The 17,051-nt window shown below is 33.5% G+C and overlaps 1 protein-coding gene across 1 annotated transcript; it reads left to right on the forward strand.

Annotated features, from left to right (window-relative positions):
- Positions 1-8,086: 8,086 nt before the first annotated feature.
- Positions 8,087-9,190, forward strand: LOC149288332 (protein odd-skipped-related 1-like). The gene is made up of 2 exons (XM_089491922.1): positions 8,087-8,733; positions 9,055-9,190. Exons 1-2 carry the CDS (start codon positions 8,087-8,089, stop codon positions 9,188-9,190), a joined length of 783 nt encoding a protein of 260 aa, XP_089348048.1.
- The last annotated feature ends 7,861 nt before the right edge of the window (positions 9,191-17,051 follow it).

Below are 17,051 nucleotides of genomic sequence, written 5' to 3' on the forward strand. Positions count from 1 at the left end.
TTTAGGACTAAATGATAGTGTTAACCGTAGATTTTTGGAACAAACTTTCATATACGTATTTAGCTTCTTAAATTTCAAGGCAGAAATGAATAGCGTTATATTAAATGTAAAAAAAAGAAAGTTATTAACAGCTTTTTGTCTATTGTTGATTTCCCCATTGAACTTTTATTCTTTCTGTGCTTGTTTTCCAAATTCTATTTTTCGTTTGTATTTATAAACAGGTTTGTCTTTTATATTTTTCAAAATAATAATAATAATAAAATACAAGAGGGGGGAACTATACATAAAACCAGAAAATGTTAAAATGGTTTCAGAATTTTGCCTTCTAAATGGCTTATAAAATATTTTTTACTTCTCTGAAGAATGAGCAACAAGGCAAAACTGGTTACTTAGAAATTATATGAGACTAGAGGTACGAATTTTGCTCCGAATTGCTTGAGGCAAAAAAAAATTATATAAGAAATATTGAAAAATATATTTGAAAAATTATAGTAGATAGGATTTCTGGTTCGACTAGAAAATCATACTATTTTAACTATTTCAGATTGTTTGATTGAAGTAAGAGAATTACATTGTAAGAATATCTTAAACGTTATTACCCTAAAAAATATTAAATAATAAATGAAACTGAAATCTTTTAGTATTGATGCAGACCGAGTTGTAAAGCGACGCAAATAAAAAGAGTCAATATTTTTATCTCCAGTAGGTGGCGCTTTGTAGTCATGCTGACATATAGTTAGAAAACACGTATATTGAGGTAATTCGAACATTTACACGTTTTCTTCTATTTAATACGAATCATAGATTTGTTATATATTAGATGGTTCCCCTTTTAATTTCAATGTAATACAAATATTTACTCATTTACTCTTATTTTTCTTCTTCTAGCCATTTCCATATATCACCTACTTCACAAATTATTACATGTAAGCAGTTTATTGCAAACTTTCCGTTTTTTGTACTTTGCAATAATAAATAATGAAATGTAATAAGTACAATTAAAATATTTAAAAATATATAAAACAGCAAATAAATTAATATATCACCCTACGTTTAAGACATACAGCTCATTTTGCTTTATTAAATAATTAGAAGTGAATATTAAAAAAAGCTGCTAACAAAAACACTGTTTATGTCAATCAAGAGGATTTTCAAAATGCTTTATAAATCGAACAAAACCTTAGGATGAGTATAAATAATTGTTCTGATGTGTCAGTCATGAGCAATTGGCTTTGTTGCCATACACCTGTATTTGCCCTGCACACCCTCTGAATAAACATGACCCATTAATGAAAAAATACATCCTTGTCCTGTTTGGTGTCTGTTGCAATAAATTCATTCTACCCAAAAACGCAAAGATCCTTTTGTTTCAGACAATTCCTTACTATGTTTTTGCATTATGTCCATGTTTACTATTCTTAATAACTTAACTAGTTTTCTAGAAAAAAACCAAAAACCCTTCACCCATGTTAAGAAATATATGTGTGTGCTGGCCTATCATAAATTGCACTTAGTGTCTTGTGGTTTGTTAACGCTTTAGTGCCTGTTGAGAACAAAGCAACCCATGATGTAAGCTTCATGATTTAACATAATATACATTATATTTATTTAAATAGATCAAGCAGTGTTTGTGTGTGTTATATGCATGTTCTTCGTCTAGTCTTAGATTCAGAATAGAAAGATGTCTATCCCATACATGTTTAAATTCCCTCACTGTGTTACCGTCTCCCATTGCTGCTGGGATGCTGTTCCACTTATCTACCCTCATAGTAAAGTAAAGCTTCCATACATTACATCTAACCCTCTGACCCCCTACTTTTAGATTATGACCTCTTGTCCTAACATTACTCCTCCTTTGAAACAAATGTAGCAGCAGGACCCCCTGCCCCAGTGGTCTCCAGGATCAGTAGCTGTGCTTTCTCCTCACCTTGTACCCCTGGCTGTGTATACTGTATCCATTGTACCTGCAGTCAGTCAACATCTCATTGTTATCTCTGCTTCACTTCACTTTTAGTGACACAGGCTTTATCTGTAAGATAACAGGAGTGCTGGGGTCCAGACAAGCAAGGAGTGTTCTCCAGAAAACACAATTGCAGATGTGTAGTGGGCTTTTATCCTTTGGTGTAATATTACATTGTTGTAGGAATCCCATAACCCAACTGATCACAACACCAGCTCTAAAGTGCTAAGCAGGCGCTAAACTGCATGCATGGATCAGGTTACTGGAGCAAAGAGCGGATCAGATTGTTTCAAGTGGACTTTCCTAACTTGGGGACTATGAGGCAGCCCCTGGGACCCAACATAACGCCAAACATTTCGCTCCTCATTATGTCCTGTGAGCATCAGACTAATATTTCGCAGGGAAATTCAAAGTGGATCAGTTGCAGATGTGAAGAGCTAAATCAAACGTGTCATGTACGGTGTATGGCTTCTCTCAACGTCTGTGTAAGTGGGACAACGAAATTATACACAGCTGTGGACTTCATCATTAATAAGAACACGGATACACCACAGAAACAAGCATTGGGCTTTCATAAATGCCATGATCTATCTATCTATCTATCTATCTATCTATCTATCTATCTGTCATCTTTATATATAAATACTTACCTCTACTATACATGTATGCTTTATATATATATATATATATATATATATATATATATAAATCATGTTGTATTTTAACTGTATGTTTACCTGACACAGGGCAATTACGTTTTACCGTTGTGTTTGAAGAATGCTTTGTCCTGTGCAAACTTTATTTTGCAACATCACAATTGAATTACTAATTGTTGAAATCATTTACCTTAACAAACTCTCTATATACATACAAAACAAAATAATAATGTAATATTTATTTTTATGTATAACATAAAATACATGGAGAGTTGATTAAGTATTATTATTAGTAGTAGTATTATTGTTAGTATTATTGTTTTAATGATACATTTGCACACTTGTGTAAATGTATTATCATTTCCAGTGTTGACCCTCATGCCCTAGGGTAGAGATGCTCTATGAGAACATAGTGGGGAACTGAGCACAGAGAGCTGATAGAAGTCTTTTCAGTAAGGGGCTGGCTGAGCACTTCTCCTGCGCATGCGCGATGATTGCTTAAAAGAAGGAGGCGGCTGCTACTAGGAGTTCAGTTAAGTTTCAGACAGGCTTCTTGGAGTCACAGAGCAGCAGCTCCTGGAGAATGAGTTTGTGGGTCACTTAAGAGACTGGAATTGAGCAGCAAGCCCCCCCTGACCACCATCAGTACAGGCAGTGATCAGAGCATGCCTGCTGGTGCCCCTATTTCTGGACACAAACCTATTTACAGGAGAAATCCAATTGAGTTTTCCCCATCAAGTAATCCACCTACCCCTGACATCGTGGGATCACATACCTGAACCAGGTACTTAATGCACCATCATTCAGCCTCTGTGATCTGCTTCTAACCATGTCTGATTGTTACAGTTAGCTTTGGGACATCCATATTAAAGTGGATTAAAACTGGAACAAAACTTTGCCTGCTTTGGAAACTGTCCTGTATTTAGTATGATTCTGTTTTACAGTAGGACTGGTTTAAATGATTAAGAGATGAGATCCATGCTATGGGATCTTAATGCAGTTAAATTCCTCTATTGAAATGACACTGTCCGAATTGTGTGTATGTCAGCTAGTACATAGCCAAGATTGTTTATTCTTTTAAGGAAACGTTAAGCTTTTTGTAGAGTTTTGAGAAACTGAATCTACAGCTGACCTGCTCAAATATTGTATTCTACCTCCACCAAAATTAATATGAGATCAAGCTAATAACTTCTATTGAAAGAACTGATTAGTGCAAGAAAAATATGTTTTATTTATTGCTTTTACAAATATTTGTAGTTTATTATACAAATATTTGGTGTTATCTTTTGCTGTTTGGTTATTCAGTTTATTTTGGTTTGATCTGAGATGCACCTTGTCAGGCAATAGGCAGGTGCATATGGGCAATATGATGATATTAGTAATTTATAGATCAAATAGATGAAGATATGTGTGATTTTGGAAGTCATGTGAAAATGGGAAAAAGTTTATTTTGTAAAAGACTCCGTTATTACATCATGGCTTAACCGTTTCAGAAAAAAAATTAATTTAAACCGATTTAAAAAACAAAACCAAAAAACTGGCCTGGTTTCCATTAATATTCTAGGGGTCATGGAAAATTAGAAGCCACGTTATAGTTTAAAAGCGATTTGTCTATTTAGTAAAAGGGTCAGAAGGTGAACATTTGTTTTAATAGTATGTGTTTGACATATTAACTCTTTAAGTGACTGGGGATTACTCATTCAAATCATGTACGCCCCCTCCAGCTCCCGGCAGTGAATGGGTTAACCGATTAAAGTGCTGTCAGTCTGACACATTTGTAAAGTGACACATCAGGGTGTGTGATGTCCAAAAGTGAATTAGATCTGGTGTTACAATGTCTTATTTATGGAAATTGCCTTACTCTGAGCTACCTTAAAGGAGAGAGGGGCATGGTATATAAGGCTCTGCTAAACCACTTCATTTAAAGGTCTTCCTTTAGCAAAGCTTTGTAAATAATGCAGGCTACTGTACTTATTTTAGTAAAATCACAAGGAACTTTTACGTTTGATAATGTTTTATGTGATCAGACCACTAGTGCAACTTTATCAGTGATATGAGAGAATTTAATCAGGGTTATTTAAAAAGCCAATCCACAATGTTTTGCCCCTTTTGATTACCTGGGTGTCTATTTCTATGTGACTGGATGTGTATTAGTGTGACTATACAAATATTTGTGTCTGAGCGTGTTAATATATTTGTTTAAAAGTGTGTACCTATGTGGCAATACGTGGTGAATAAATGTGTTATACTGCTATGCATATGTATGTGTGCTAATTTGATTTAGTGTATATATCAGACGTGTTGTGTCCCATGTATATATATATATATATATATATATATATATATATATATATATACTTTTTATTATTTATTGCTATTATTACTAATAATGGTTCATGTAAATATTAATTTTAAATACCTGTGTTTCAGTGCAAATCGTTTTATGTGAGTTTGAATAAGCCATTCTTAAAATCTCTCCCAGTGCATGTAAAAAGTGCCTTAACCTTGAGTTGGGATTAAGGCAATATTCTAAGTGGTTAATTTAAAATAAAAAATAAACAATACAACTCATTTCATTATTATGAACATCTCCCTTGGGTAATTCTCCACATCAATATTGCTGAAACTTGTAATAAATCAGGAGATTTGTTTTTACATTTTGTATTATTTTTTAATCCATTATTTTGAGGTGCAGTGTTTATCTTGTACTTTATTCCAATGGGTTACAGGCTGGGGTATAGATAAAATAATAATTAACCACACAATCAAATTTAAATGTGTAGCCCACAAAGATACAGATCCAGCAAATAGAAAAGTGATGGATTCCTATAGGGTTGTTGAATGGGTTTTTTTCTTTTTAACAGCTAACTGTCTATGATAATGAATCATCTAAACATATCTGGTTGAAAAAAAAGAAGTTGAACTTATCTTTAAGATAGTTCTACACAATAGCAAAGGATCATTTATTTTAGCAAGCCTACCAAACATTATAAAGGTAATGAAAGCTGGGGACAGATGTATTCTTTCAAGTTTATGGTCCCATTTTCCAGGGTACATTTATCTTGGCAGAAAGGGTTTTGTTTCAGTCTTATGTCAGTACACATGGGGTCTGTTATCAATTACTCAGCAACCAAGTCGTCTGTTTAAAAATTGTACCTTTTATTGCTATGGGGTGCAGATAACTCCCCCAGAATCTTTTTGAAGGTAGATATCCATCTGTTTATATGACCTAGAATTAAAGGCTGTGGTGATACAGCATAGGGGGGTTTAACTTTGTCCCTAAAGCATCACAGCTTGGTCAGTGTTTAAGAGTAGTCTATAAAGCTAAAGTTTATAGGGAGATGCTGGAAATCACTATATTTGTGAGGTTATAAACTGGATACATTCCAAAGAGATTTACATATTTTATAGAAATGTACATAAGAGTTTCAGAACAATCTTATCTGCCTGGAAACGATGAATATTTTTATAACCATTACCTCTATTATATTTTACCTGCAAACGACAACATCTGTGTAGTAATATATATATATATATATAGTATAATTTTTACTTTTTTTTATAAAAGCACCTTGAGTACTAGTATAAATATATATATATATATATATATATATATATATATATATATATGTATGTACACTTATATATTAATGAAATTAACTTTTCTGCTCAAATTGATGGGTGACGTTAAATCGAATTTCTCTCTTTAAATATAAATAGCATGTTACAATTCCTTCCCAGGTTAAGGTTAAATTCCAGAAATAACACCATTAAGACCCCACTCCTACTTATTCGTCAAATTTTTACTGCCTTTTCCCTCTGCTCTAGAATCCCCCCCCCCCCAAAGGGGCAGAAAATAACGTAGCTGTTCAAATAAACGTGGGTTTTTAAACTTGGTAATATTCTGATGTATGCTATCGACAGATCATATACACTTCTGAATAAAAAAAACATAGAATGTAAAAATACCTGTAAACTAACATTTTGTGCTTATTTAATTTGTGGGTGTTCAGTACATTCACTGGGAACAATGTTTTATGTATAAATCTAAGTAAAGTTAAAAAAAAGTACAGTATAGGGATTCTTACAAGGTGGTTGTTCTTCACTTTTAAATGGCAGATTTTAGATACGCGCTACAGAGTATACTCTTGGGAAGAAAACAGGTTTCTCTATCCACTTTATAATATAAATGTATGTATATATATATATATATATATATATATATATTGTATATAGGTGTATATATATATATATGTGTGTGTGTGTGTGTGTGTGTGTATATATATGTATGTATATATTTTTTTTATATATTAATGTCGCACGGGGGGACTGCCAGTCGTTGATTTATATTCTCTTACAAAAACGGGGTCGTTTAAATTCAGCCATAATTCTACTTTATTATATTATTCGAATTTCTACCGACATATTTATTCAGTTCAAATTTACTTGATAGTAATCATGGCTGTTTTTTTTTTATATAATCGCACAGTTTGCTCCAAATTTAGCGATATGCAGCTGATTTGCTTTACATTTTTTCTGATAGACATGACCGTAAATGTAAATAAAATTAATGTTTGTAATGGGTGTGTGTTATTGTTTCTCTATAATTTCACTGGAATTCTAGAAAATATATGCTCAAGGTTTTCATCCGAATGACTCATAAAATAAAGACATCAACCTTTTTTAACTTCTCGTATTCCAGATTCCACGAAACAAAAACGTGTTTTTTTTCTCCGAGAAGGCCTGAAGTCTGATTAATTTATTCGATTTCATCTGGTAAGAATATTTATCGCTCTACCGTTTATTTTCAATGAATATTATTTATTATTATTTTTATTCATATAGCGCTTTCGCATTCTGCAGAGCTGTACAATACTAAGTGAAAATACCCTAGTATTCTCATCATTAATCTTAAAATTCAACCATTAAATCCAAGTAATCTGAATAATCCCATTTCCATATATAAATCTGAGTTTGCATATAATTTCATATTTGACCACTGTTTTTGGTTACGGCTAATTAAATGCAAGGTTAACTCCTTCAGTGCCAGAATACATTCCAGCCCTTGGCATCTAAAACCCCCAAAATACGTTACAAGATAAAAATCAATACAGAAATATTGAAGTAATTTTGGTTTTTATGAAAAACAACATCCAAAACCATTCAATCGGGTTAACCATCAAATTCTTAGGGGACACGGTTCTTACCTATTGTACTCTTGATCAATATGCCTGTATACTAGTGTCCCTTAAATGTTATATATGCTAAATAAACCTGTTAACAAACTTAATAAAAATGTAATTTTTTACAAATTACAAATGTAATTTCCTTAGGCTAGGGTACATTTCCAGTATATAATAAAATATATTATATATATAATTTTATATTCTTTTGTATTTACTAGTTGTTTGTTTCCTTACAGCTAGTGGACTCCAGGAAGACCAGAGGAGTAGATCTTCAAGTCCTCATTATGGCCAGCAAGACTCTTCCAGCTCCTGTGCCAATACATCCCTCCCTGCAGCTTACCAACTACTCCTTCCTGCAAGCCTTTAATGGGCTCCCAGTGCCACCAGATCACATTCCAAACATCTATGGTTTCAGTGCCTTGCATGCAGTTCACCTTCACCAATGGACTCTGGGATATCCAACCATCCACCTGCCAAGATCTTCCTTTTCCAAAGTTCCAGGAGTTTCTAATCTGATAGACACTAGATTTCATCTTCCTGCAGCTTTCCCGCTTTTGCCTCATGTTGTCCACCCCAAGCATGAATCCACCAATTTAGCTGTCAAGACAAAACCCAGGTTTGACTTTGCTAACCTTGCAGTGGCTGCCACCCAGGAAGACCATTGTAAACTGACCCAAATAGATATTCAAGGGTCTCCTTCTGCCATGACTACTCTTCTTGATGTAACCAAACTGGGCCCTGAGAAGAAACCAACAAGGGGGAGACTACCTTCAAAAACCAAGAAGGAATTTGTTTGTAAATTTTGTGGAAGACATTTTACCAAATCTTATAATCTTTTGATCCATGAGAGAACTCACACAGATGAAAGGCCATACACTTGTGACATTTGCCACAAGGCATTCAGAAGACAAGACCACTTGCGAGACCACAGGTAATTATAATCCTCCATGTAATGTCTAGGGTATATGAAACCATATACATACATTTGACATATAGACTAATGGCACATGCACAATTTCTATATTTAAACTTTGGAACTGATTCAATTATGGGGGGGATACTTGTTAATTTTTAAATCTACATGACATTATAATAAAACACTGAATATTAAACAACACAATGGGAATGTAACAAGACAGTCCAGCTAGCAAATGGTTACATTAATTAAGAGGTTAAGAACAAATTTTACTAAAGGTAACATCTCCGAGACCTAACATTTTACAAATAATTGTATTTTTCCTATATATTTTAGGTACATTCATTCTAAGGAAAAACCTTTCAAGTGTCAGGAGTGTGGCAAAGGATTTTGTCAGTCCAGAACATTAGCTGTCCATAAAACGCTTCACACACAAGTCAAAGAACTCAAACCATCAAAAATAAAATGCTGAAAATGACTGCATTCAATGCGGATATATCAAGCTATTTAAGTCATTTTTGTAACATATTAAAGTGTAAGAAGACTGGATTTTTATAGACTAATGTTCCTGGTTGGATAAAACTTGCTTTTATTGGAACTGAAACTTAATCCAGAGATGAGAAGGAAATTTGGGATGTTGGCACTGCTCAACTTTATGCCAAAAGGTGGTGCTGTCTTGCTTTTGAAGAAACATCCACATCATAATTCTTCCAAACAGATGAAAATTCCTCCCCATCTGTGCCTGTGCTGTTCTTATATTGGAGAGCTATAAACTTATATTAAAACCCCAAAAATAAATTAACCTTATAGGTCTATAGAAGTGATATTCTGGAGGGGGGTGCTTTAGTGGCAATAAGCACTGCAAATATCTTAATTTCACACTATTTTAAGTGTAGCATAAAAATAAGCATGCATTTGCTAAGTGTGGTTAGGATAAAAAGACTGTTGCTTTGAGCTGCAACCACTATCACGCTCAGCCAGCCCATTCAATTGTACCAGGAACTTAATACTGCTGACAGTTGATGGGGTTTTTTATTACAGACAGGAGACATTTTGCTCCATAATAATGTTAATTTTTGGGGACAAAAAAACCCAGATAATTCTGAACTCGTCATATAAACCTCTGTCTTATTTACAGAAGACTGCATGCTGGTTTTCAGTGGGAAATTTGTGCATTTCTACACAGGAGCTGAAATTGTATATTTTTTTCCCTTTTTATTTGTACAGGAGCTAACATTCCAAAATAATTTTGTAAAAAAAATAATAATAATAAAATGTATAAGTGTATGGCACTTTACGCTGATTTTTGATAAATGACATTTATCACTGGATCTTAAAACAATAATAAAATGTATTGATAAAACCATCGTTACTGAATTTCTTTTCGATAATAATGTGTATGACCTCTAACTAAACGTAGACACACACACAGACATATATATATATATACTTTTGTCATTATGCCGTGGCACACAAAGGGTTACACAATAAGCATTATGAGAAAGTGTGCTGTCCCGTGTCTAGGAAGCAGCTCTCCTGCATTAACTGATAATAGAAGGTGCCAAAAAGTGCAGAAAACAAATGAAATAAGCCCTGACAAACGGTTCCTCTTCACACAGCCTGGGGGAGAGTGCAGGAAATCACTCTGTCAGCTCTCTGCACTATGACTTCTATTGTTGGCTCTTTATTTATATCGGTTGCATTGCAGTCAAGTAAATGTTGATTAGACAGCCTTTGATTTTAGCCAGCTGTCTTACATCAGAAATGTTTATTCCATTGGAGTGAGGCTTTGAAATGAAATCACCTTTCTTTTTTTTTTCTTTTTTTCTCTTTTTCCTTTTTTCTCTTTTTCCCCTTTTCTCTTTTCCTCTTTCTTTCGTTTTTTCTTTTTTCTTTCTTTCTTTCTTTCTTTCTTTCTTTCTTTCTTTCTTTCTTTCTTTCTTTCGATTTGGTGAGGTTTTGGAATTAAATCAACGCCTACATTCTTTCTTTTTCTTTCTTTGTTTCTTTCCTCCTTTCTCCTTCTTTTCTCAACTAAGATACTGTATATGTTTATTTACTAATAATAACAGGAAGATATTTTTGTTAGTGGATGCCCTCAGCTTTTCCTTGTTTTAGTTTACACATAAACATTAACACTTGAAAACCAATTATTTATCCAAATTGGCAGGAACACCGTGGTGTCAATGCGAATTAAGTACTGGACATGTCTGCCTCCTTTGGGGGTCTTTTTAAAAGGCTCCGTGATGGCCAAAATCTAGTTAAATTTCTATCTAATTAGATATTTACACATCTCACAAAGAGAAAATATATAAACATACACATCCGTGTTAATAGTGAATTACTTTCAGGATAGACATGGATAAATTAGACATCATTTTGATAAACTAATTGCCCAGTCACGTAGTATTTTAATTTTGGGGGGTTATAAAAGACACTATCATTAAATTTTGGATTTAAAAATGTAGGTTCTAAATTAATATCGATTGAGTTAATTCAAAGTTAAAATAAATAAATAAATAAATAAATAAATCTATATTATTGCATTTAAAATTCTATGTAAAACCTCTGGCTAATTTTGCAATACACACCAATATAGACTAAACAACTCATATTCTAGTTAAATTGTATTTTTACAAATATTTGATCATGATTCAGGAACAAAGGAAATGTTATTTAAAGTATGTGTGAGCTTCTATTGCGTTTACAATGGCCCTCCCTGTCTATCCCAAGTGCTTATTTGTCTACCCAGAATATATGTAATTAATTAAAAGAAAACAAACAGATTTAGTGAAATGCACAAAGGATAAACAGATTTTTTTTGTTTCAGTTGAGTGCAAAGGAATCATCCTTATCTTTGCCATAAATTAAGGAGAGGTCTCCATTTCAAACACTAAGGGGGCAATTAATCATAGAAATAGCAGGCTTCAGCATTGTAACAATTGGTTATCTGCTGGGATTAAAGTTTATTAGCAGGTTTTAAGTTAAGGATAGTGTTGTCTTGAGATCTCAGTCTTTACTTTTATGCTGTTTGATGTGTCTAGATGTACTGCTGTTGGAGGAAAAGGTGAAATTACCCCCCCCCCTACACTGGAAGTATCAAGACAAGGAACATGGGTTTCTTCAAGGAATGTGATAATTAATTACAATTATCAGTTCCTTGTGCAAATGGAGAATTTAGGAAAATTAGCAAAGAATCCTTGGTCAATAAGGAATTCTATTTAGAATACAACATGGCTTTGTTTAAGAAAGTATCTACTGTATATTGGTAAATACCTACAGTGTGGATACTTGAAAGTAACAATATTGTTTCAAGTAAGTAACAAGGATATAAATATTTGGTTTACCAGCAATACACAGACTGTATTGTTCAATAATGTTTTCTCTCCCCTGTGCATATATTTTAGTGTAAATCAGTGGTGTCATTAAATAAACCTATTTTTCCTGAGGTTAAAAAGTGTGATTTTCTAAATATTTAGTAAAGAGGACAAAATTATACTGCTGTTTATTTCATGGCAATTTAAGAGGCTTTTAGTTACTGTTAAAACCAACTAAAATGTTCTATGTGTTTCAGGATTTCCTTAGAAAGTATTTTTTCTCCTAAAAAAAATATATAACAGATCAGCTTCCATTAATGATTAAGTCACAAGAAAATATCCTAATTCACATTTCTAGCTGTTTGGAAAGACTGTAAAATGTTTTTTTCAATCAAAACAGACCCCCACTTAGCCCACCAATGACCTGTAAACTTTCAGGGTTTATTTTTACAGCCCCCCAGAGATTACTATTAGAAATTTATTGAGTGCATACCCTCTACACATTGTGTTCATAAAGTGTCAATAAAAAAGGCTAATAGCCAAACTGCTAATCCTCACTATGTATAGTGAAACATAATGAAACGTTGATGCTTTAAATTAATACAGTATCCAAATCCTTCAGAATAATGGCATGGAATATATTACAATACAGCTGCAATAATATGCTTCCTGGAAATCATCACCTTTTTTATTCTGTATGTGTTTTCACATCAAACACATGCTCTAAAAATAGGGATATTTCCTATCTCTACATCCTGGTGCAAAATGAAGATTCTAAATGCAATTATTTAAGCCTTTTATGTGAATGTCCCATTTAAGTGGAGTGTTAAAATACAAGGTCATGGATAACATTGAGGTAATTGCCAGCATTTAACCCCCTCAAAGCCATTGCTGTACTTTACACTGCTCTCCTATCTGTTGATTTAAGGGTCAAAAGGCTAAAATAATAAGTGTTACAGGAAGTCAAAAAAGGTTTTTGTTAAGTGAAATTACTTTATTTTGTTCAGAACAGCAATTAATATTTAAATCCTGAAAATCTTGCATAAATATAACAATCAATATTTTTGAAATGAGCTTGTATATACCTAATATATTTTTATATCATTATTATTACTATTATTAGCTATTATATTTGAGATGTACAATATTATTGAGATTATACAGTGCATTGACAAATACAGATACATTAGATAGGGTGGGCCCTGCTCATGAATCATACTCTAAAACTCCTATTTAGATTTACATTAATATGACAAGATTTTTTTTTTCTGACAAAACAGCTTTTATAAAGTATAGAATTTGGGAATTAGGAAGTGGTGATATTTCTTGTCACATAAGGTATTATATGTGAAAAATGGCACTTTCTGATATTGATAATTTCCTGGATTCTATTGAATAGGAAATTCTGATTAAAAGTGAGAATTTTTGTAGTATATATATATATATCCAAGAGGAAAAGTATATTTATATAGATAGTAAGCATGTGAGCAGGGCACTCTTACCTAATGGATTGGTTTGTCTTAGTCTGTCAATTCTAGTTTTGTCACACCCTGCATACATTGTTGGTGCTACATAAATAAAAGATAATAATAATAATAATTGTTAAGGATAACATTAAAGTGATTGGAATTCATACAATTTAGAACTATAAAATCCCTCTGAGTTAGCAGGTTGGCTACAAGCGTACCAGCCTTCTCACCATGTTGGATTTTTGAGCTGTCTGGAAAAGTTCTGTTTTAATGAAAATTACTACAGTTCTACTAGTCAATACGTGGCTGCATGCCAATAATCCAAAACATAGGTCTCTACTAGCACAGTATATGCTGGCTGTTTCAATGGCTGCCACTGGTTATGACCATCTATATGTCTTGGCTATTCTTCATACGGATGACACTGAAAGTGAGAAGGAGATGCCTGTAATTACAGTATTAAATGGTTGAATCTGCTTTACTATATACAAATTGAATAATCAGAAACATAGACCTAAATTACATAAAGCTAAGAAACCACTGACACACCTCTTATGATGCATTCAGCTGTAAAGACAATATAATTATATGTATGTATATGTGTATGGTGCCCTTATAAGACAAAATAACAAAACAACACCCAGCAGTGGGCATGTCATAAGCAAACTCCAATATTATGATAATGCATATTTTTTTTTAGATGTATTCTTCTAAAGGTTAATAATTTTAAAACCTGATGTTTTCAATGCTTTGTCTTTTATTTTCTTGTGTCGAAAGCTTCCATCTTATCTTAATGTATAACTTATCTTTATCTTGTTGTATTGTCTTGTATAGTAGATTACAACTAATACTACCAATAAGCAAACTGAAAGTAATTGTCCCAGAAAAATAGAGAAAGTTGGGTTTTTGGCCCAACCTTCTTCTGTACCTTCGGAGCCTATCCTCTGCAGCTGGCCTCTGAAAATTATGTACCTCCTTTTTTGTTTTGAATATTTTTTTTTAAAATCCGTGCAATTTTTTTTTTTATCCAACAAAATGTAGGGATTTTTTTGCAAGTATTTTTCCACAAGCTGGCAACTGAGTTTTTCTCTTCTATGCACAAGTGTTCCGTTTAGTTCTTGTTCCTCTTGCTACTTTAACCAGTCCGAAGTTGTAATCAGTTTGACCTTAATTGGACATTCACAAACCATGTAGCTGAAATCAAAATACACACAATGTGGGTAACTTGCTGTCTCAGTTTGGGCCTTTTGGCTAAGATCAAGGGATCAAAGATTTTTGTGGTCCTTACCTGAGTGGACCAAGAAGACCCAGCCTTCTTGCAGGCCTTATGGCCAGGAGGAATGGAAGAATGAAAAGAAGAAGTGGACCTGGTTTCCACCATGGCCTTCCCATCACGTTTTTGGCACTAGGAGCACCTTTTTGCTTTTTTTTCACAGCAGAGCCACTAAAAAAATTGGGGTCAGGGACTCTCCCAAGTTGGCTGTTGTAGTCTTTTTGAACAACAAGTCTGTCCATGGAGAATTTTTGAAAACATGTAATGTTGTACAATGGTATTTACATGTCTTCTGGCTAAGCAAATACAAGATGAGATCTGAAGGTTTATTATTATTATTTATTGTTTTATATAGCGCCATCCAATTCTCAGCATGTATGTAATCTGCCTATTTATGGGCATTGTAGATACTGCGTGATGTAATTCTAAAAATATTTATTAGTAGGGATTTTTTCAGGTCATAGAATGTTTAACACACCAAATAAACTTGATTGGAAAAAAAATATTTCCTCAGGTTGTTGGCAGTTTGTTTAACCTGCTGGATAAAATTCATCATATCGTGTTGGAATGGACACCCAGAAATGAAAGTATTTGCACTACAGATATGGAGTGATACAATTACGAAAAAATAAGAAGCTGGATTTTATAAATATCACAAGAAAAAATTTGGTTATTATTACTTTTAAACAATATCTTCAATATCTCATGTATAATAATCACAGACAATCTAATCCAGTATGAATGTAAAGGAATTTAATATTAATTAAATTAGAACCCTAACATACTGTTTGATATCAATGTCCTTAAGACAGGAAAAAAAATGTACCACTTATTTGCACAATGACATAAGAAGGTTCCATTAAAATGCTAAGCTGTTTCCATTCCCCAATATATTCTTCTGATATAAATATAGTAGAATATTCCTTTAGGGTGTGTGACCTGGGCTTTAGCACAGTGGTTGTTAGATATATATATATATATGAGATATATTGTTACTGAGTAGAATTACTGATTACTTGTGTTAGGTATTACATGACTGCCACCTCCAAATACATATCTCTGCTCACATTCAAAACTCTGGCTTCCTATATATTATGGCCATCATGCCAGTCACAGCTAGATGTATGGGGGGTATATTTAGCTGGAACTGCCCTAATACAACATATGACATTTCTGAGGGAGGCCTTTGGATAGCGTCTGGTAGAAGACTGCTTGGTGACCATAGATATTCACATGGCTCATTTCACAGACAGAGGACATTGTTATAATTGGGTAGGTCAACTGCCACAGTTATAATAAAATTAAACCACCAATTTAGCTCCCAGAGTTCTAGTGTGCCTTCATGTTTTTGAAGGGTCGGACTATGCAAAACCCAGGGGGGACAGGTTCCTGAGGTCATATTCCTTCATAAAGCTCCTAGGAAGCAGCTGCTCTGCCCTTTAAAGAAAACACAAACATGGATGAAGAAAACCAGAAGACATGTCCCCTTGAGGGCATATGTTGTATGTTCTGCATGGACTAAACACTATTTCGATATATTTGTTAATTGTTATTCCACAACATTACTAAATAACTAAGAATCTTATATGGTGTTGCTAAACACCAGCAACTAGGTCCTCTAACAAAAAAGTTAAGCGAGAGTTAGAGAACACAGAGCCGAGTTTCTCAATAAGGTAGTAATACATTATTCCAAAGGAGTACTCTAAATAAACTTTCCTTGCCCTTGATGTACCCCAATATAGCATGTTTTCTAACAATTACACAAACATTTTAAGGCAAAGTACCCTGTGGTGCACAGAAGTTGACTGATTATGTAGGAGATGACAAAGGTCCTGAAAATCCTGAATACTAGCTAGGTGGACCTATTGAGGAGGGAAGTTAGAATTCACCTGGGTTCAGTAGTAATATATTGATTCAGGCGGTGATAATGTGGAAGTCCTGCATTCTTGGCTTGACATTTTTTTTTATACACCTACTAGTGATGTTTGTATGATACCTATTGTTTGCTCAAATCGATTAAGTTCTGCCTACTATACATGTTTAAAAGGCTTTGTCATCAAAAACAAACCTAAGAGGAAATCAGGACATTGTAAGAAAAATATTTTTAGAGGCATGTTATGACATGGTATGCAACTTCTATTACTTCTATTTCGAGATGATGTATCCCAGAATGTGAAGGACATCCCTTTTTTCCTGATTGGTTGCTTATTTAACGTGTTAAAAGTTATTACATATTTTATAACTGGAGCAGGAACCAGAACTAGGCTCCGATGT

Source organism: Sceloporus occidentalis, unplaced genomic scaffold, assembly GCF_023333645.1.
Source record: "Sceloporus occidentalis isolate IW3139 unplaced genomic scaffold, rSceOcc1.0.p SCAF_52, whole genome shotgun sequence".
Lineage (NCBI taxonomy): Eukaryota > Metazoa > Chordata > Lepidosauria > Squamata > Phrynosomatidae > Sceloporus > Sceloporus occidentalis.